The 24,369-nt window shown below is 45.8% G+C and overlaps 1 protein-coding gene across 2 annotated transcripts in view; it reads left to right on the top strand.

Annotated features, from left to right (window-relative positions):
• si:ch211-45c16.2 (mitogen-activated protein kinase kinase kinase 13) overlaps positions 1–24,369 on the top strand; it is a 179,873-nt gene that overhangs the window by 62,125 nt on the left and 93,379 nt on the right. For both annotated transcript variants that reach the window (XM_052523302.1, XM_052523301.1), the window contains 2 exons: positions 11,915–12,610; positions 15,548–15,731. In XM_052523302.1, coding sequence (XP_052379262.1) covers positions 11,986–12,610; positions 15,548–15,731 — 809 coding nt within the window. In that variant the 5' untranslated portion in view covers positions 11,915–11,985. The remainder of the gene's footprint in view (positions 1–11,914; positions 12,611–15,547; positions 15,732–24,369) is intronic.

Below are 24,369 nucleotides of genomic sequence, written 5' to 3'. Positions count from 1 at the left end.
AAAAGTGTTAAATTACAAGTCTAGTTGGTTTAGCCATGGAAAAAGGCAGGAACCTTCCCGCTAGCCATGATTGGCTGAGATAGTGGATGGGCTGGACATGCCGAGAGATGACTTAGGATTGGTCTGCCATGTAGCACACTTCTGTCTATAATATGAGCTGCTCAGTATGTGTAGGTAATCCTTTCTAACGCTGTTTAAAAAATTTTTTTTTACAAAGAACTTCAAGAGCGTTGCTCTCCACTTTCTGGAGTACCGAGTTTTGATATCAGTGGAATTAGAGTATGACAGGAGATGGAGAAAATATTGGTTTTATTTATTGCAAATATGGAGAAAAGAGAACACACAGAAGGCTATATAAATATAAATGATAAATATGTATAAATCACCTTTCTCCGGATTACATCTTCAAACTAAGGGCAACCATGTCATCTGTGACAGAGGGAGAACTGTCCATCCATGTCTACGGGTAAGATAGTCTAAATAGCTACATTTTCAGATATTACACATGTCTAATTTTGTCAGAAAGTTGTTTATTTCAAGTTAAAACGTACTGTTAGTACGTTACGTGAATGATCTGTGTAGTTTATGTGTTATTTGTATCTCAGAGCCATTTGCATTGCTAGCTATTCCTAATGGTTGCTAGTTAGCTAGCTAACATTGAACCTGATTGGTTAGCTACCTGCAGGGTAGTAAAGTTATGAGTTGGGATTATGGTTCATTGTTTAGCTAGCTAGGTACATGTCTAAACAAAAGATTCCACTATTTTTATTTTGTATTTTTTTTTTCACCTTTATTTAACCAGGTAGGCAAGTGGAGAACAAGTTCTCATTTACAACTGCGACCTGGCCAAGATAAAGCAAAGCAGTTCAACAGATACAACGACACAGAGTTACACATGGAGTAAAACAAACATACAGTCAATAATACAGTAGAAACAAGTCTATATACAATGTGAGCAAATGAGGTTAGAAGGGAGGTAAAGGCAAAAAAAGGCCATGGTGGCAAAGTAAATACAATATAGCAAGTAAAATACTGGAATGGTAGTTTTGCAGTGGAAGAATGTGCAAAGTAGAAATAAAAATAATGGGGTGCAAAGGAGCAAAATAAAAATAATAATAAATGAAATACAGTAGGGAAAGAGGGTAGTTGTTTGGGCTAAATTATGGGTATGTTTGGCAGCATGAGTGAAGGATGCTTTGTTGCGAAAAAGGAAGCCAATTCTAGATTTAACTTTGGATTGGAGATGTTTGATATGGGTCTGGAAGGAGAGTTTACAGTCTAACCAGACACCTAAGTATTTGTAGTTGTCCACGTATTCTAAGTCAGAGCCGTCCAGAGTAGTGATGTTGGACAGGCGGGCAGGTGCAGGTCGCGATCGGTTGAAGAGCATGCATTTAGTTTTAATTGTATTTAAGAGCAATTGGAGGCCACAGAAGGAGAGTTGTATGGCATTGAAGCTTGCCTGGAGGGTTGCTAACACAGTGTCCAAAGAAGAGCCAGAAGTATACAGAATGGTGTCGTCTGCGTAGAGGTGGATCAGAGACCCACCAGCAGCAAGAGCGACATCATTGATGTATACAGAGAAGAGAGTCGGTCCAAGAATTGAACCCTGTGGCACCCCCATAGAGACTGCCAGAGGTTCGGACAGCAGACCCTATGCAAGTAACCATTTCAACAGACTGTTCATGATGTCACTGCGACAACTGTTGATAGATGTAGCTGGTAAATTTGGTCTGTCTGTAAACTCTGATTTCAGAGCACTCTCGTCTGAGTGTGCCAGAGCGCACGCTCAGACGAACACCCAGAGCTCACTCTGGCACGCCAGATTGAATTTATGAACACACGTAGTATGAACCAGCCTTTAGTCTTGAAATCTAATGTTGTTTAGTACATGGCCTCACGTGAATCCTTAAAGACATAGTTGTGGTTTAAGTTTAAGAGGCTGTGAACGATGCTGAATGGGTATAGACAAAGAAGTGCTCTCCAGTAGGTACCAAAACATTCAAGGGCCAAGTGGGGTTACAGGTTTATCAACTTTCAAACCACAATTACTTTCCCAGTGTTCCTCAACTGCAGTGTACTGTATAATATACCATTTTCTAGCTCTGAGTCTCTACTTTTATCCAATGTAAAAAACACATTTACAAATGCTGCTGCATAAGAAGTTTCATTATTAAGACTGAACAGGATGCGCTCTTAGCCCTACAGCTCCATGGGGGTTCTACAAGGCTGCTAATGATAATGACATGGTGGTTCTATAAGGCTTCTAATGATAATGACATGGTGGTTATACAAGGCTTCTAATGATAATGACATGGTGGTTCTACAAGGCTGATAATGATAATGACATGGTGGTTCTTCAAGGCTTCTAATGATAATGACATGGTGGTTCTACAAGGCTGATAATGATAATGACATGGTGGTTCTTCAAGGCTTCTAATGATAATGACATGGTGGTTCTACAAGGCTGCTAATGATAATGACATGGTGGTTCTACAAGGCTGCTAATGATAATGACATGGTGGTTCTACAAGGCTGCTAATGATAATGACATGGTGGTTCTACAAGGCTGCTAATGATAATGACATGGTGGTTATACAAGGCTGCTAATGATAATGACATGGTGGTTATACAAGGCTGCTAATGATAATGACATGGTGGTTCTACAAGGCTTCTAATGATAATGACATGGTGGTTCTACAAGGCTGCTAATGATAATGACATGGTGGTTCTACAAGGCTGCTAATGATAATGACATGGTGGTTATACAAGGCTGCTAATGATAATGACATGGTGGTTCTACAAGGCTGCTAATGATAATGACATGGTGGTTCTACAAGGCTGCTAATGATAATGACATGGTGGTTCTATAAGGCTTCTAATGATAATGACATGGTGGTTCTACAAGGCTGCTAATGATAATGACATGGTGGTTCTACAAGGCTGATAATGATAATGACATGGTGGTTCTACAAGGCTGATAATGATAATGACATGGTGGTTCTACAAGGCTGCTAATGATAATGACATGGTGGTTATACAAGGCTGCTAATGATAATGACATGGTGGTTATACAAGGCTGCTAATGATAATGACATGGTGGTTATACAAGGCTGCTAATGATAATGACATGGTGGTTCTACAAGGCTGCTAATGATAATGACATGGTGGTTCTACAAGGCTGCTAATGATAATGACATGGTGGTTCTACAAGGCTTCTAATGATAATGACATGGTGGTTCTACAAGGCTTCTAATGATAATGACATGGTGGTTCTACAAGGCTGCTAATGATAATGACATGGTGGTTCTACAAGGCTTCTAATGATAATGACATGGTGGTTCTTCAAGGCTTCTAATGATAATGACATGGTGGTTCTACAAGGCTGATAATGTTAATGACATGGTGGTTATACAAGGCTGCTACTGATAATGACATGGTGGTTATACAAGGCTGCTAATGATAATGACATGGTGGTTCTACAAGGCTGATAATGTTAATGACATGGTGGTTCTACAAGGCTGATAATGTTAATGACATGGTGGTTCTACAAGGCTGCTACTGATAATGACATGGTGGTTCTACAAGGCTGCTAATGATAATGACATGGTGGTTCTACAAGGCTGCTAATGATAATGACATGGTGGTTCTACAAGGCTGCTAATGATAATGACATGGTGGTTCTACAAGGCTGATAATGATAATGACATGGTGGTTCTACAAGGCTGCTAATGATAATGACATGGTGGTTCTACAAGGCTGCTAATGATAATGACATGGTGGTTCTACAAGGCTGATAATGTTAATGACATGGTGGTTCTACAAGGCTGATAATGATAATGACATGGTGGTTCTACAAGGCTGCTAATGATAATGACATGGTGGTTCTACAAGGCTGCTAATGATAATGACATGGTGGTTATACAAGGCTGCTAATGATAATGACATGGTGGTTCTACAAGGCTTCTAATGATAATGACATGGTGGTTATACAAGGCTGATAATGTTAATGACATGGTGGTTATACAAGGCTGATAATGTTAATGACATGGTGGTTCTGCTGCGCCACCTTCACCACGCTGTCTGTGTGGGTGGACCATTTCAGTTTGTCCGTGATGTGTGGGTGGACCATTTCAGTTTGTCCGTGATGTGTGCGCTGTCTGTGTGGGTGGACCATTTCAGTTTGTCCGTGATGTGTGGGTGGACCATTTCAGTTTGTCCGTGATGTGTGCGCTGTCTGTGTGGGTGGACCATTTCAGTTTGTCCGTGATGTGTGCGCTGTCTGTGTGGGTGGACCATTTCAGTTTGTCCGTGATGTGTGCGCTGTCTGTGTGGGTGGACCATTTCAGTTTGTCCGTGATGTGTGCGCTGTCTGTGTGGGTGGACCATTTCAGTTTGTCCGTGATGTGTGCGCTGTCTGTGTGGGTGGACCATTTCAGTTTGTCCGTGATGTGTGCGCCGAGGAACTTAATACTTTGTTAAAACCCTCCACCTTCTCTATTACTGTCCCATAGATGTGGATTTAAACGGCTCCCTCTGCTGCTTCCTGAAGTCCTCGATCATCTCCTTTGTTTTGTTGACGTTGAGTGTGAGGTTATTTTCCTGACACCCCACTCCGAGGGCCCTCACCTCCTCCCTGTAGGCCGTCTCGTCGTTGTTGGTAATCAAGCCTACTATTGTTGTGTCGTCTGCAAACTTGATGATTGAGATGCTGCCCTTGGTTAAGTCAATCCTTGGGGCTCATTTCTCTGGTGTGTGTCTGTCTGTGCTGCAGTACAGGATAATCTGACTGCCATAGCTCTCACACACACACACACACACACACACACACACACACACACACACACACACACACACACACACACACACACACACACACACACACACACACACACACACACACACACACACACACACATACACATGCACACGCACACGCACACGCACACGCACACACACACACACACACACACACACACACACACACACACTAACCCTTACTGCCTAACCCACTGGATCTCTGGGACTGGGCTGATTGCCTGCTGTCAGATGCCATGTTAGTCAGATGAGCCTGAACTGCAGCATCTGGGGATGGAGCAGTTGGCGTGGGGAAGGGATCAGGTTTCTTTCCACAGAACAGAGAATACACGCCCTGGACACACACGGCTATGCTAATGCTGTACCAATGCTAACCAGTCTGTTAATCACATGTACCAATGCTAACCAGTCTGTTAATCAGGAGGTAGGAGGAGGGATGCTGTACCAATGCTAACCAGTCTGTTAAACACACGGCTATGCTAATGCTGTACCAATGCTAACCAGTCTGTTAAACACACGGCTACGGTAGGAGAGTGGAGGGATGCTGTACCAATGCTAACCAGTCTGTTAAACACACGGCTATGCTAATGCTGTACCAATGCTAACCAGTCTGTTTAACACACGGCTACGGTAAGAGAGTGGAGGGATGCTGTACCAATGCTAACCAGTCTGTTAAACACCCGCCTACGGTAGGAGAGGGGAGGGATGCTGTACCAATGCTAACCAGTCTGTTAAACACACGGCTACGGTAGGAGAGTGGAGGGATGCTGTACCAATGCTAACCAGTCTGTTAAACACACGGCTATGCTAATGCTGTACCAATGCTAACCAGTCTGTTAAACACACGGCTATGCTAATGCTGTACCAATGCTAACCAGTCTGTTAAACACCCGCCTACGGTAGGAGAGGGGAGGGATGCTGTACCAATGCTAACCAGTCTGTTAAACACACGGCTACGGTAGGAGAGTGGAGGGATGCTGTACCAATGCTAACCAGTCTGTTAAACACACGGCTATGCTAATGCTGTACCAATGATAACCAGTCTGTTAAACACACGGCTATGCTAATGCTGTACCAATGCTAACCAGTCTGTTAAACACACGGCTACGGTAGGAGAGTGGAGGGATGCTGTACCAATGCTAACCAGTCTGTTAAACACATGGCTACGGTAGGAGAGTGGAGGGATGCTGTACCAATGCTAACCAGTCTGTTAAACACACGGCTATGCTAATGCTGTACCAATGCTAACCAGTCTGTTAAACACACGGCTACGGTAGGAGAGTGGAGGGATGCTGTACCAATGCTAACCAGTCTGTTAAACACACGGCTATGCTAATGCTGTACCAATGCTAACCAGTCTGTTAAACACACGGCTACGGTAGGAGAGTGGAGGGATGCTGTACCAATGCTAACCAGTCTGTTAAACACACGGCTATGCTAATGCTGTACCAATGCTAACCAGTCTGTTAAACACATGGCTACGGTAGGAGAGTGGAGGGATGCTGTACCAATGCTAACCAGTCTGTTAAACACACGGCTATGCTAATGCTGTATCAATGCTAACCAGTCTGTTAAACACACGGCTACGGTAGGAGAGGGGAGGGATGCTGTACCAATGCTAACCAGTCTGTTAAACACACGGCTATGCTAATGCTGTACCAATGCTAACCAGTCTGTTAAACACACGGCTATGCTAATGCTGTATCAATGCTAACCAGTCTGTTAAACACACGGCTACGGTAGGAGAGGGGAGGGATGCTGTACCAATGCTAACCATTATGTTAAACACACGGCTATGCTAATGCTGTATCAATGCTAACCAGTCTGTTAAACACGCGGCTACGGTAGGAGAGTGGAAGGATGCTGTACCAATGCTAACCAGTCTGTTAAACACACGGCTACGGTAGGAAAGTGGAAGGATGCTGTACCAATGCTAACCAGTCTGTTAAACACACGGCTATGCTAATGCTGTACCAATGCTAACCAGTCTGTTAAACACATGGCTACGGTAGGAGAGTGGAGGGATGCTGTATCAATGCTAACCAGTCTGTTAAACACACGGCTATGCTAATGCTGTACCAATGCTAACCAGTCTGTTAAACACATGGCTACGGTAGGAGAGTGGAGGGATGCTGTACCAATGCTAACCAGTCTGTTAAACACACGGCTATAATATAATAATAATAATAATAATATATGCCATTTAGCTGACGCTTTTATCCAAAGCGACTTACAGTCATGTGTGCATACATTCTACGTATCGGTGGTCCCGGGAATCGAACCCACTACCCTGGCGTTACAAGCGCCATGCTCTACCAACTGAGCCACAGAAGGACCACAGCTATGCTAATGCTGTACCAATGCTAACCAGTCTGTTAAACACATGGCTACGGTAGGAGAGTGGAAGGATGCTGTACCAATGCTAACCAGTCTGTTAAACACATGGCTACGGTAGGAGAGTGGAGGGATGCTGTACCAATGCTAACCAGTCTGTTAAACACACGGCTATGCTAATGCTGTACCAATGCTAACCAGTCTGTTAAACACACGCCTACGGTAGGAGAGTGGAAGGATGCTGTACCAATGATAACCAGTCTGTTAAACACACGCCTACGGTAGGAGAGTGGAGAAGAGAGATAGTTGGAGAGGGTGTTTAGGAGGGACGGAGGGAGATCAGGGTCTCTGTGTTCAGGTCTGGAGGGAGGGAGGGAGGGAGGGAGGGGGGAAGAGCAGGGTCTCTGTGTTCAGGTCAGGAGGGAAGGAGGGAGGGAGGGAGGGAGGGAGGGAGGGAGAGCAGTCTGTGTTCAGGAAAGTGCTGTTTGAATGAATGCTTACGAACCAGCTGCTGCCTACCACCTGTCACGCCCTGACCTTAAAGCGTTGATTTCTCTATTTGGTTAGGTCAGGGTGTGATTTTGGTGGGCATTCTAGTTTTCTATTTCTTTGTTGGCCGGGTAGGGTTCCCAATCAGAGGCAGCTTTCTATCGTTGTCTCTGATTGGGAATCATACTTAGGCAGCCTGTTTTCCACCCTAGTTTGTGGGATCTTGTCTTTGTATAGTGGCTGTTTAGTGCTACAGAGCTTTACGTTCGTTTATATTTAGTTGTTTTGTCGGTGTTTCATTATTAAATATCATGAACACTTTCCACGCTGGGCTTTGGTCTCACTCAACGACGGACGTAACACCACCGTTTAGACTGCTCTATCAAATATTAAATCATAGACTTAATTATTTATTTATTTATTTTATTTATTTCACCTTTATTTAACCAGGTAGGCTAGTTGAGAACAAGTTCTCATTTACAATTGCGACCTGGCCAAGATAAAGCAAAGCAGTTCGACAGATACAACGACACAGAGTTACACATGGAGTAAAACAAACATACAGTCAATAATACAGTATAAACAAGTCTATATACGATGTGAGCAAATGAGGTGAGAAGGGAAGTAAAGGCAAAAAAGGCCATGGTGGCAAAGTAAATACAATATAGCAAGTAAAACACTGGAATGGTAGTTTTGCAATGGAAGAATGTGCAAAGTAGAAATAAAAATAATGGGGTGCAAAGGAGCAAAATAAATCAATTAATTAAATACAGTTGAGAAAGAGGTAGTTGTTTGGGCTAAATTATAGGTGGGCTATGTACAGGTGCAGTAATCTGTAAAATGCTCTGACAGTTGGTGCTTAAAGCTAGTGAGGGAGATAAGTGTTTCCAGTTTCAGAGATTTTTGTAGTTCGTTCCAGTCATTGGCAGCAGAGAACTGGAAGGAGAGGCGGCCAAAGAAAGAATTGGTTTTGGGGGTGACTAGAGAGATATACCTGCTGGAGCGTGTGCTACAGGTGGGGGATGCTCTGGTGACCAGCGAGCTGAGATAAGGGGGGACTTTACCTAGCAGGGTCTTGTAGATGACATGGAGCCAGTGGGTTTGGCCACGAGTATGAAGCGAGGGCCAGCCAACGAGAGCGTACAGGTCGCAATGGTGGGTAGTATATGGGGCTTTGGTAACAAATTATAACATAATAACACACAGAAATACGAGCCTTTGGTCATTAATGTGGTCAAATCCGGAAACTATCATCTCGAGAACAAACGTTTATTCTTTCCGTGAAATACGGAACCGTTCGGTATTTTATCTAACGGGTGGCATCCATAAGTTTAAATATTGCTGTCATATTGTACAACCTTCAATGTTATGTGGTCCTTCTGTGGCTCAGTTGGTAGAGCATGGCGCTTGTAACGCCAGGGTAGTGAGTTCGATTCCCGGGACCACCCATACGTAGAATGTATGCACACATGACTGTAAGTCGCTTTGGATAAAAGCGTCAGCTAAATGGCATATATTATTATTATATTATTATTATGTCATAATTACGTAAAATTCTGTTAAATTAGTTCGCAACGAGCCAGGCGGCCCAAACTGTTGCATATACCCTGACTCTGCGTGCAATGAACGCAAGAGAAGTGACACAATTTCCCTAGTTTTTTCCCTGCTAACATTAATTTATTTTAATTAAATATTCAGGTTTTAAAATCACCTTGTTTGTCGAAGTAGGCTGTGATTCAATGATAACTGAACCTTTCTAGGGCAGGCGTTCCTCTAGCGAAACCCCTCGACAACATTCCGCTGAAAAGTCCAAATCGTGCGAAATTCAAAAATATTTTTTTGAAATATGTAACTTTCACACATTAACAAGTTCAAGACAGCAAATGAAAGATAAACTTCTTGTTAATCGACCCATCGTGGGGTGAAATGTAATCGGCCATAATCGGCATCCAAAAATGCAGATTACCGATTGTTATGAAAACTTGAAATTGACCGTAATTAATTGCCCATTCCGATTAATCGGTCGACCTCTAGTCTCTAGAGCCTAGTATGGGGATTATAGGATCAGCCTACCATATATTTCTCTCTCTCCCCCTATCTCTGACTTTCTCTCTCCCCCTATATCTTCCTCTTTCTTTCTATATATATATATATATATATATATATAAATATATCCTATTTCTATATATATATATATATATATAAATATATCCCTCTCTCTCTTCCTTCATAGGAAGGAAGAAGGACCAAGGTGCAGCGTGGTACATGTTCATATTATTTATTCGAAGCTGAACACTAAATACAAAATAACAAAAGGAATAACCGAAACAGTTCTGACAGGTGATACACAGAAAACAACTACCCACAAAACACAGGTGGGAAAAGGCTACCTAAGTATGGTTCCCAATCAGAGACAACGACAGACAGCTGCCTCTGATTGAGAACCACACCCGGCCAAACACAGAAATAGAAAACATAGAACACAAAACATAGAATGCCCACCCCAACTCACGCCCTGACCAAACCAAAATAGAGACATAAAAATAATCTCTAAGGTCAGGGCGTGACTCTCTCCCTCTATATCTTCCTCTCTCTCTCTCTCTCTCTCTCTCTCTCTCTCTCTCTCTCTCTCTCTCTCTCTCCCCTCTCTCCCTCTCTTTCTTCCTCCCTCTCTCCCTCTCTCTCTCTCCCCTGTATCTTTGCTCTTTCTATATATATATATATATATATAGAAATCTTTCTCTCTATTTTTCTCTCCTCTCTCTCTCTCTCTCTCTCTCTCTCTCTCTCTCTCTCTCTCTCTCCCTCTCTCTCCCCTATATCTTCCTCTTTCTATATCTCTCTCCCTCTCTCTCTCCCTCTATATCTTCCTCTCTACCTCTCTCTCCTTCTCCCCTACATCTTCCTCTTTCTATATCTCTCTGCCTCTCTCTCCCCCCTCTCTCTCCCTCTATAGCTTCCTCTTTCTATATCTCTCTCCCTCTATATCTTCCTCTCTCTATTTTTATCTCTCTCCCTCTCTCTCCCCCTCTCTCCCCTCTCTCTCTTCCTCTCTCAATTCAATTTCAATTCAAGGGGCTTTATTGGCATGGGAAACATGTGAAACAAGTGAGGTAGATAAAAGTGAAATGAACAATAAAAATGAACAGTAAACATTACACACATTTCAAAACAATAAAGACATTACAAATATCATATATATACAGTATATCACAAAAGTGAGTACACCCCTCACATTTCTGTTAAAACATTCCGGGGAGGAAAATGGCTAATTGGGCCCAATTTTCACTTAGGGGTCACTTTTGTTGCCAGCGGTTTAAACATTAAAGGCTGTGTGTGGAGTTATTTTGAGAGGACATTTACACTGTTATACAAGCTGTACACTCACTACTTTACATTGTAGCCAAGTGTCATTTCTTCAGTGTTGTCACATGAAAAGATATACTCAAATATTTACAAAGAATGTGAGGGGTGTACTCACTTTTGTGATATACTGTATATATATATATGTTGTAACAATGTACAAATAGTTAAAAGTACACAAAGGAAAATAAATAAGCATAAATATGGGTTGTATTTACAATGGTGTTTGTTCTTCACTGGTTGCCCTTTTCTCGTGGCAACAGGAATTTCACCCAGTAGATATGAGAGTTTATCAAAATCGGGTTTGTTTTCAAATTCTTTGTGGATCTGTGTAATCTGAAGGAAATATGTATCTCTAACATGGTCATACATTGGGCAGGAGGTTAGGAAGTGCAGCTCAGTTTCCACCTCATTTTGTGGGCAGTGAGCACATAGCCTGTCTTCTCTTGAGAGCCATGTCTGCCTACGGCGGCCTTTCTCAATAGCAAGGCTATGCTCACTAAGTCTGTACATAGTCAAAGCTTTCCTTAAGTTTGGGTCAGTCACAGTGGTCAGGTATTCTGCCGCTGTGTACTCTCTGTTTAGGGCCAAATAGCATTCTAGTTTGCTCTGTTTTTTGTTAATTCTTTCCAATGTGTCAAGTAATTATCTTTTTGTTTTCTCATGATTTGGTTGGGTCTAATTGTGCTGCTGTCCTGGGGCTCTGTAGGGTGTGTTTGTGTTTGTGAACAGAGCCCCAGGACCAGCTTGCTTAGGGGACTCTTCTCCAGGTTCATCTCTATGTAGGTGATGGCTTTGTTATGGAAGGTTTGGGAATCGCTTCCTTTTAGGGGGTTGTAGAATTTAACGGCTCTTTTCTGGATTTTGATAATTAGTGTGTATCTCTCTCTCTCCCTCTCTCTCTCTGCAGGTGACTCCCTGAGTTCAGAGAACCGCTCCTGTCAGGAACGGCCTCTCTCTGTCCGCGACGCTGGGCGGCCCATGCTCCCGCAGTGCACCATGGGTAGCTCTCCAGAGGTGCTGTCATGGGCGTCGTGCCCCAGCCTGCTTGTTGGCAAGCTGAAGGAGGAGCTAAAGAACACTGTGGTGGGGGACAACGTTAAGAAAACTTCCTCTCCCAACACCCCAGCCCCTCCCCTTCCTCTACCCCCCCAGATCATCACAGATCTAGCGCCTCCCACACACCTCCTGGTTCCCCTGATGACGCTCGCCCCACCCCCATGCCAGGACGAGGAGGCTATGCTGGGCACCAGCCCACCAATCACAGCGCTCAGTGAGGACTCTGGGCGGGAGCAGAGACAGTTTGACAACAGCGTGCTCCAATTTCAGGAGCACGAGGAGGCGGAGTCACCGGCGTCATGTGGGCAGGAGGGGTGTGGCAGCGGGGGCGAGGGGGAGGGGACAAGGGAGGGGTTGTGTCCCATACACCAACACCACCCTGGGTCTGGAACCCACAACCACCCTCACCCCCATGATGACATCAAACTGCACTTCCACAGAGCACCGGGAGGAGGGGGGTTCCTGGAGGGTCTGTTCGGCTGTCTCAGACCCGTCTGGAACATCATAGGGAAGACCTACAGCACTGAATACAAGCTGCAGCAACAAGGTACACACTGCCTGCTGCTATGTCTGGGTGAACAGGGGAAGGGGTCAAATCCTGTCCCTCAGGGTGAACAGGGGTAGGGGTCAAATCCTGTCCCTCAGGGTGAACAGGGGGTAGGGGTCAAATCCTGTCCCTCAGGGTGAACAGGGGTAGGGGTCAAATCCCTCAGGCTGAACAGGGTAGGGGTCAAATCCTGTCCCTCAGGGTGAACAGGGGTAGGGGTCAAATCCTGTCCCTCAGGGTGAACAGGGAAGGGGTCAAATCCTGTCCCTCAGGGTGAACAGGGTAGGGGTCAAATCCTGTCCCTCAGGGTGAACAGGGGTAGGGGTCAAATCCTGTCCCTCAGGGTGAACAGGGGTAGGGGTCAAATCCTGTCCCTCAGGGTGAACAGGGGTAGGGGTCAAATCCTGTCCCTCAGGGTGAACAGGGGTAGGGGTCAAATCCTGTCCCTCAGGGTGAACAGGGGTAGGGGTCAAATCCTGTCCCTCAGGGTGAACAGGGGTAGGGGTCAAATCCTGTCCCTCAGGGTGAACAGGGGGTAGGGGTCAAATCCTGTCCCTCAGGGTGAACAGGGGTAGGGGTCAAATCCTGTCCCTCAGGGTGAACAGGGGAAGGGGTCAAATCCCTCAGGGTGAACAGGGGTAGGGGTCAAATCCTGTCCCTCAGGGTGAACTGGGGGTAGGGGTCAAACCCTGTCCCTCAGGGTGAACTGGGGGTAGAGGTGAAATCCTGTCCCTCGGGGTGAACAGGGGTAGGGGTCAAATCCTGTCCCTCAGGGTGAACAGGGGTAGGGGTTAAATCCTATCTCTCAGGGTGAACTGGGGGTAGAGGTTAAATCCTGTCCCTCAGAGTGAACTGGGGGTAGAGGTGAAATCCTGTCCCTCAGAGTGAACTGGGGGTAGAGGTGAAATCCTGTCCCTCAGGGTGAACAGGGGTAAGGGGTCAAATCCTGTCCCTCAGGGTGAACAGGGGTAGGGGTCAAATCCTGTCCCTCAGGGTGAACAGGGGTAGGGGTCAAATCCTGTCCCTCAGGGTGAACAGGGGTAGGGGTCAAATCCTGTCCCTCAGGGTGAACAGGGGTAGAGGTGAAATCCTGTCCCTCAGGGTGAACAGGGGTAGGGGTTAAATCCTGTCCCTCAGGGTGAACAGGGGCAGGGGTCAAATCCTGTCCCTCAGGGTAAACAGGGGTAGGGGGTCAAATCCTGTCCCTCAGGGTGAACAGGGTAAGGGGTCAAATCCTGTCCCTCAGGGTGAACAGGGGTAGGGGTCAAATCCTGTCCCTCAGGGTGAACAGGGGTAGGGGTCAAATCCTGTCCCTCAGGGTGAACAGGGGTAGGGGTCAAATCCTGTCCCTCAGGGTGAACAGGGGTAGGGGTCAAATCCTGTCCCTCAGGGTGAACAGGGGTAGGGGTCAAATCCTGTCCCTCAGGGTGAACAGGGGTAGGGGTTAAATCCTGTCCCTCAGGGTGAACAGGGTAAGGGGTCAAATCCTGTCCCTCAGGGTGAACAGGGTAGGGGTCAAATCCTGTCCCTCAGGGTGAACAGGGGAAGGGGTTAAATGCTGTCCCTCAGGGTGAACAGGGGTAGGGGTCAAATCCTGTCCCTCAGGGTGAACAGGGTAGGGGTCAAATCCTGTCCCTCAGGGTGAACAGGGGAAGGGGTTAAATCCTGTCCCTCAGGGTGAACAGGGGTAGGGGTCAAATCCTGTCCCTCAGGGTGAACAGGGGTAGGGGTCAAATCCCTCAGGGTGAACAGGGGTAGGGGTCAAATCCCTCAGGGTGAACAGGGGTAGGGGTCAAATCCTGTCCCTCAGGGTGAACAGGGTAAGGGGTCAAATCCTGTCCCTCAGGGTGAACAGGGGTAGGGATCGAATCCTGTCCCTCAGGGTGAACAGGGGTAGGGGTTAAATCCTATCCCTCAGGGTGAACAGGGGTAGGGGTTAAATCCTGTCCCTCAGGGTGAACAGGGGTAGGGGTCAAATCCTGTCCCTCAGGGTGAACAGGGGTAGGGGTCAAATCCCTCAGGGTGAACAGGGGTAGGGGTCAAATCCCTCAGGGTGAACAGGGGTAGGGGTCAAATCCTGTCCCTCAGGGTGAACAGGGGTAGGGGTCAAATCCTGTCCCTCAGGGTGAACAGGGGTAGGGGTTAAATCCTATCCCTCAGGGTGAACAGGGGTAGGGGTTAAATCCTGTCCCTCAGGGTGAACAGGGTAAGGGGTTAAATCCTGTCCCTCAGAGTGAACTGGGGGTAGAGGTGAAATCCTGTCCCTCAGAGTGAACTGGGGGTAGAGGTGAAATCCTGTCCCTCAGGGTGAACTGGGGGTAGAGGTGAAATCCTGTCCCTCAGGGTGAACTGGGGGTAGAGGTGAAATCCTGTCCCTCAGGGTGAACTGGGGTAGAGGTGAAATCCTGTCCCTCAGGGTGAACTGGGGTAGAGGTGAAATCCTGTCCCTCAGGGTGAACAGGGGGTAGGGGTCAAATCCTGTCCCTCAGGGTGAACAGGGGTAGGGGTTAAAACCTGTCCCTCAGGGTGAACAGGGGTAGGGGTTAAAACCTGTCCCTCAGGGTGAACTGGGGGTAGAGGTGAAATTCGATTCCCCAGGGTCGGTTGCACCAGCTGGGCACACGCATAGTCATAACGGTATGGTTTTAGGCCTGACAGACATGGGTTTAGCCTTGTGGTTGGTCAGCTGGCCATCCGGTTTCCACTAAACCATTACTTGGCAGAAGGTAGTCTAGCGGTTAGTGCGTTGGGCCAGTAACTGTCCTCCCTATGTGGGAGGTCCCATTAGTAACATGTCTGTCTGTCTGTCTGTCTGTCTGTCTGTCTGTCTGTCTGTCCTCTCTAGACATGTGGGAGGTCCCGTTAGTAACATGTCTGTCTGTCCTCTCTAGACATGTGGGAGGTCCCGTTAGTAACATGTCTGTCTGTCCTCTCTAGACATGTGGGAGGTCCCGTTTGAGGAGATCTCGGAGCTGCAGTGGCTGGGCAGCGGGGCGCAGGGGGCTGTCTTTCTGGGGAAGCTCCATGGCAATGAGGTGGCCATCAAGAAGGTCCGTGAGCAGAAAGAGACAGACATCAAACACCTGAGGAAGCTCAAACACCCCAACATCATCAGCTTCAAGTAGGTCCACTACCCCTAACACTGACACTGACCCAATATCATCAGCTTCAAGTAGGTCCACTACCCCTAACACTGACACTGACCCAATATCATCAGCTTCAAGTAGGTCCACTACCCCTAACACTGACACTGACCCAACATCATCAGCTTCAAGTAGGTCCACTACCCCTAACACTGACACTGACCCAATATCATCAGCTTCAAGTAGGTCCACTACCCCTACCACTGACACTGACCCAACATCATCAGCTTCAAGTAGGTTCACTACCCCTACCACTGACCCAACATAATCTGCTTCAAGTAGGTCCACTACCCCTGCCACTGACACTGACCCAATATCATCAGCTTCAAGTAGGTTCACTACCCCTACCACTGACCCAACATAATCTGCTTCAAGTAGGTCCACTACCCCTAACACTGACACTGACCCAACATCATCAGCTTCAAGTAGGTTCAGTACCCCTGCCACTGACACTGACCCAATATCATCAGCTTCAAGTAGGTTCACTACCCCTAACACTGACACTGACCCACCATCATCAGCTTCAAGTAGGTTCACTACCCCTGCCACTGACCCAACATAATCAGCTTCAAGTAGGTTCACTACCCCTGCCACTGACCCAACATAATCTGCTTCAAGTAGGTCCTCTACCCCTACCACTGACCCAACATAATCTGCTTCAAGTAGGTCCACTACCCCTAACACTGACACTGACCCAACATCATCAGCTTCAAGTAGGTTCACTACCCCTAACACTGACCCAATATCATCAGCTTCAAGTAGGTTCACTACCCCTGCCACTGACCCAACATAATCTGCTTCAAGTAGGTCCTCTACCCCTACCACTGACCCAACATAATCTGCTTCAAGTAGGTCCACTACCCCTAACACTGACACTGACCCAACATCATCAGCTTCAAGTAGGTTCACTACCCCTAACACTGACCCAATATCATCGGTTTCAAGTAGGTCCACTACCCCTAACACTGACCCAATATCATCAGCTTCAAGTAGGTCCACTACCCCTACCACTGACACTGACCCAATATCATCAGCTTCAAGTAGGTCCACTACCCCTACCACTGACCCAACATAATCTGCTTCAAGTAGGTTCACTACCCCTACCACTGACACTGACCCAATATCATCAGCTTCAAGTAGGTCCACTACCCCTACCACTGACACTGACCCAACATCATCATATAATATATGATATATATTATAACCCCTCACACTAGACTACTGGCTTAACCCCTCACACTAGACTGCTGTTATAACCCCTCACACTAGACTGCTGTTATAACCCCTCACACTAGACTGCTGTTATAACCCCTCACACTAGACTACTGTTATAACCCCTCACACTAGACTGCTGTTATAACCCCTCACACTAGACTACTGATATAACCCCTCACACTAGACTACTGTTATAACCCCTCACACTAGACTACTGATATAACCCCTCACACTAGACTGCTGTTATAACCCCTCACACTAGACTACTGTTATAACCCCTCACACTAGACTACTGACATAACCCCTCACACTAGACTACTGTTATAACCCCTCACACTAGACTACTGACATAACCCCTCCCACTAGACTACTGACATAACCCCTCACACTAGACTACTGTTATAACCCCTCACACTAGACTACTGTTATAACCCCTCACACTAGACTACTGGCATAACCCCTCACACTAGACTACTGGCTTAACCCCTCACACTAGACTACTGTTATAACCCCTCACACTAGACTACTGGCTTAACACCTCACACTAGACTACTGATATAACCCCTCACACTAGACTACTGATATAACCCCTCACACCAGACTACTGTTATAACCCCTCACACTAGACTACTGTTATAACCCCTCACACTAGACTACTGGCTTAACCCCTCACACTAGACTACTGTTATAACCCCTCACACTAGACTACTGGCTTAACCCCTCACACTAGACTACTGTTATAACCCCTCACACTAGACTACTGGCTTAACCCCTCACACTAGACTACTGACATAACCCCTCACACTAGACTACTGGCATAACCCCTCACACTAGACTACTGGCTTAACCCCTCACACTAGACTACTGGCTTAACCCCTCACACTAGACTACTGGCTTAACCCCTCACACTAGACTACTGACATAACCCCTCACACTAGACTACTGGCTTAACCCCTCACACTAGACTACTGGCTTAACCCCTCACACTAGACTACTGGCTTAACCCCTCACACTAGACTACTGGCATAACCCCTCACACTAGACTACTGTTATAACCCCTCACACTAGACTACTGGCTTAACCCCTCACACTAGACTACTGGCTTAACCCCTCACACTAGACTACTGTTATAACCCCTCACACTAGACTACTGGCTTAACCCCTCACACTAGACTACTGGCTTAACCCCTCACAATAGACTACTGTTATAACCCCTCACACTAGACTACTGTTATAACCCCTCCCACTAGACTACTGTTATAACCCCTCCCACTAGACTACTGTTATAACCCCTCACACTAGACTACTGTTATAACCCCTCACACTAGACTACTGATATAACCCCTCACACTAGACTACTGTTATAACCCCTCACACTAGACTACTGATATAACCCCTCACACTAGACTACTGTTATAACCCCTCACACTAGACTGCTGTTATAACCTCTCACACTAGACTACTGTTATAACCACTCACACTAGACTACTGTTATAACCCCTCACACTAGACTACTGACATAACCCCTCACACTAGACTACTGTTATAACCCCTCACACTAGACTGCTGTTATAACCTCTCACACTAGACTACTGTTATAACCCCTCACACTAGACTACTGTTATAACCCCTCACACTAGACTACTGTTATAACCCCTCACACTAGACTACTGTTATAACCCCTCACACTAGACTACTGATATAACCTCTCACACTAGACTACTGTTATAACCCCTAGACTACTGTTATAACCCCTCACACTAGACTACTGACACAACCCCTCACACTAGACTACTGTTATAACCCCTCACACTAGACTACTGTTATAACCCCTCACACTAGACTGCTGTTATAACCTCTCACACTAGACTACTGTTATAACCCCTCACACTAGACTACTGTTATAACCCCTCACACTAGACTACTGATATAACCTCTCACACTAGACTACTGTTATAACCCCTAGACTACTGTTATAACCCCTCACACTAGACTACTGACACAACCCCTCACACTAGACTACTGTTATAACCCCTCACACTAGACTACTGTTATAACCCCTCCCACTAGACTACTGATATAACCTCTCACACTAGACTACTGTTATAACCCCTAGACTACTGTTATAACCCCTCACACTAGACTACTGACATAACCCCTCACACTAGACTACTGTTATAACCCCTCACACTAGACTACTGATATAACCCCTCACACTAGACTACTGTTATAACCCCTCACACTAGACTACTGTTATAACCCCTCACACTAGACTACTGATATAACCCCTCACACTAGACTACTGTTATAACCCCTCACACTAGACTACTGTTATAACCCCTCACACTAGACTACTGATATAACCCCTCACACTAGACTACTGTTATAACCCCTCACACTAGACTACTGTTATAACCCCTCCCACTAGACTACTGTTATAACCCCTCACACTAGACTACTGTTATAACCCCTAGCCTACTGTTATAACCCCTCACACTAGACTACTGATATAACCCCTCACACTAGACTACTGTTATAACCCCTCACACTAGACTACTGTTATAACCCCTCCCACTAGACTACTGTTATAACCCCTCACACTAGACTACTGTTATAACCCCTAGACTACTGTTATAACCCCTCACACTAGACTACTGTTATAACCCCTCACACTAGACTACTGGCTTAACCCCTCCCACTAGACTACTGTTATAACCCCTCACACTAGACTACTGTTATAACCCCTCACACTAGACTACTGGCTTAACCCCTCACACTAGACTACTGGCTTAACCCCTCACACTAGACTACTGTTATAACCCCTCACACTAGACTACTGGCTTAACCCCTCACACTAGACTACTGGCTTAACCCCTCACACTAGACTACTGGCTTAACCCCTCACACTCGACTACTGTTATAACCCCTCACACTAGACTACTGTTATAACCCCTCCCACTAGACTACTGTTATAACCCCTCACACTAGACTACTGTTATAACCCCTCACACTAGACTACTGATATAACCCCTCACACTAGACTACTGTTATAACCCCTCACACTAGACTACTGACATAACCCCTCACACTAGACTACTGTTATAACCCCTCACACTAGACTACTGTTATAACCCCTCACACTAGACTACTGACATAACCCCTAGACTACTGTTATAACCCCTCCCACTAGACTACTGTTATAACCCCTCCCACTAGACTACTGATATAACCCCTCACACTAGACTACTGATATAACCCCTCACACTAGACTACTGTTATAACCCCTCACACTAGACTACTGTTATAACCCCTCACACTAGACTACTGACATAACCCCTCACACTAGACTACTGGCTTAACCCCTCACACTAGACTACTGGCTTAACCCCTCACACTCGACTACTGTTATAACCCCTCACACTAGACTACTGTTATAACCCCTCCCACTAGACTACTGATATAACCTCTCACACTAGACTACTGTTATAACCCCTAGACTACTGTTATAACCCCTCACACTAGACTACTGACATAACCCCTCACACTAGACTACTGTTATAACCCCTCACACTAGACTACTGATATAACCCCTCACACTAGACTACTGTTATAACCCCTCACACTAGACTACTGTTATAACCCCTCACACTAGACTACTGATATAACCCCTCACACTAGACTACTGTTATAACCCCTCACACTAGACTACTGTTATAACCCCTCACACTAGACTACTGATATAACCCCTCACACTAGACTACTGTTATAACCCCTCACACTAGACTACTGTTATAACCCCTCCCACTAGACTACTGTTATAACCCCTCACACTAGACTACTGTTATAACCCTAGCCTACTGTTATAACCCCTCACACTAGACTACTGATATAACCCCTCACACTAGACTACTGTTATAACCCCTCACACTAGACTACTGTTATAACCCCTCCCACTAGACTACTGTTATAACCCCTCACACTAGACTACTGTTATAACCCCTAGACTACTGTTATAACCCCTCACACTAGACTACTGTTATAACCCCTCACACTAGACTACTGGCTTAACCCCCACTAGACTACTGTTATAACCCCTCACACTAGACTACTGTTATAACCCCTCACACTAGACTACTGGCTTAACCCCTCACACTAGACTACTGGCTTAACCCCTCACACTGGACTACTGTTATAACCCCTCACACTAGACTACTGGCTTAACCCCTCACACTAGACTACTGGCTTAACCCCTCACACTAGACTACTGGCTTAACCCCTCACACTCGACTACTGTTATAACCCCTCACACTAGACTACTGTTATAACCCCTCCCACTAGACTACTGTTATAACCCCTCACACTAGACTACTGTTATAACCCCTCACACTAGACTACTGATATAACCCCTCACACTAGACTACTGTTATAACCCCTCACACTAGACTACTGACATAACCCCTCACACTAGACTACTGTTATAACCCCTCACACTAGACTACTGTTATAACCCCTCACACTAGACTACTGACATAACCCCTAGACTACTGTTATAACCCCTCCCACTAGACTACTGTTATAACCCCTCCCACTAGACTACTGTTATAACCCCTCACACTAGACTACTGTTATAACCCCTCACACTAGACTACTGATATAACCCCTCACACTAGACTACTGTTATAACCCCTCACACTAGACTACTGACATAACCCCTCACACTAGACTACTGTTATAACCCCTCACACTAGACTACTGTTATAACCCCTCACACTAGACTACTGACATAACCCCTCACACTAGACTACTGGCTTAACCCCTCACACTAGACTACTGGCTTAACCCCTCACACTCGACTACTGTTATAACCCCTCACACTAGACTACTGTTATAACCCCTCCCACTAGACTACTGTTATAACCCATCCCACTAGACTACTGTTATAACCCCTCACACTAGACTACTGTTATAACCCCTCACACTCGACTACTGTTATAACCCCTCACACTAGACTACTGTTATAACCCCTCCCACTAGACTACTGTTATAACCCCTCCCACTAGACTACTGTTATAACCCCTCACACTAGACTACTGTTATAACCCCTCACACTAGACTACTGACATAACCCCTCACACTAGACTACTGGCTTAACCCCTCACACTAGACTACTGGCTTAACCCCTCACACTCGACTACTGTTATAACCCCTCACACTAGACTACTGTTATAACCCCTCCCACTAGACTACTGTTATAACCCCTCCCACTAGACTACTGTTATAACCCCTCACACTAGACTACTGTTATAACCCCTCACACTAGACTACTGTTATAACCCCTCACACTAGACTACTGGCTTAACCCCTCACACTCGACTACTGTTATAACCCCTCACACTAGACTACTGTTATAACCCCTCACACTAGACTACTGGTATAACCCCTCACACTAGACTACTGATATAACCCCTCACACTAGACTACTGTTATAACCCCTCACACTAGACTACTGTTATAACCCCTCACACTAGACTACTGTTATAACCCCTCACACTAGACTACTGTTATAACCCCTAGCCTACTGTTATAACCCCTCACACTAGACTACTGATATAACCCCTCACACTAGACTACTGTTATAACCCCTCACACTAGACTACTGTTATAACCCCTCCCACTAGACTACTGTTATAACCCCTCACACTAGACTACTGTTATAACCCCTAGACTACTGTTATAACCCCTCACACTAGACTACTGTTATAACCCCTCACTAGACTACTGGCTTAACCCCTCCCACTAGACTACTGTTATAACCCTCACACTAGACTACTGTTATAACCCCTCACACTAGACTACTGGCTTAACCCCTCACACTAGACTACTGGCTTAACCCCTCACACTAGACTACTGGCTTAACCCCTCTCACTAGACTACTGTTATAACCCCTCACACTAGACTACTGGCTTAACCCCTCACACTAGACTACTGGCTTAACCCCTCACACTAGACTACTGGCTTAACCCCTCACACTCGACTACTGTTATAACCCCTCACACTAGACTACTGTTATAACCCCTCCCACTAGACTACTGTTATAACCCCTCACACTAGACTACTGTTATAACCCCTCACACTAGACTACTGATATAACCCCTCACACTAGACTACTGTTATAACCCCTCACACTAGACTACTGACATAACCCCTCACACTAGACTACTGTTATAACCCCTCACACTAGACTACTGTTATAACCCCTCACACTAGACTACTGACATAACCCCTAGACTACTGTTATAACCCCTCCCACTAGACTACTGTTATAACCCCTCCCACTAGACTACTGTTATAACCCCTCACACTAGACTACTGTTATAACCCCTCCCACTAGACTACTGACATAACCCCTCACACTAGACTACTGTTATAACCCCTCACACTAGACTACTGTTATAACCCCTCACACTAGACTACTGTTATAACCCTTCACACTAGACTACTGATATAACCCCTCACACTAGACTACTGTTATAACCCCTCACACTAGACTACTGACATAACCCCTCACACTAGACTACTGTTATAACCCCTCACACTAGACTACTGTTATAACCCCTCACACTAGACTACTGACATAACCCCTCACACTAGACTACTGTTATAACCCCTCACACTAGACTACTGTTATAACCCCTCACACTAGACTACTGGCTTAACCCCTCACACTCGACTACTGTTATAACCCCTCACACTAGACTACTGTTATAACCCCTCCCACTAGACTACTGTTATAACCCATCCCACTAGACTACTGTTATAACCCCTCACACTAGACTACTGTTATAACCCCTCACACTCGACTACTGTTATAACCCCTCACACTAGACTACTGTTATAACCCCTCCCACTAGACTACTGTTATAACCCCTCCCACTAGACTACTGTTATAACCCCTCACACTAGACTACTGTTATAACCCCTCACACTAGACTACTGACATAACCCCTCACACTAGACTACTGGCTTAACCCCTCACACTAGACTACTGGCTTAACCCCTCACACTCGACTACTGTTATAACCCCTCACACTAGACTACTGTTATAACCCCTCCCACTAGACTACTGTTATAACCCCTCCCACTAGACTACTGTTATAACCCCTCACACTAGACTACTGTTATAACCCCTCACACTAGACTACTGTTATAACCCCTCACACTAGACTACTGGCTTAACCCCTCACACTCGACTACTGTTATAACCCCTCACACTAGACTACTGTTATAACCCCTCCCACTAGACTACTGTTATAACCCCTCCCACTAGACTACTGTTATAACCCCTCACACTAGACTACTGTTATAACCCCTCACACTAGACTACTGTTATAACCCCTCACA

The sequence above is a fragment of the Oncorhynchus keta genome, chromosome 7 (genome assembly GCF_023373465.1).
Source record: "Oncorhynchus keta strain PuntledgeMale-10-30-2019 chromosome 7, Oket_V2, whole genome shotgun sequence".
NCBI lineage: Eukaryota > Metazoa > Chordata > Actinopteri > Salmoniformes > Salmonidae > Oncorhynchus > Oncorhynchus keta.
Note: the sequence above shows the minus strand (reverse complement) of the source record. Positions and strands in the feature narration are given on the sequence as shown.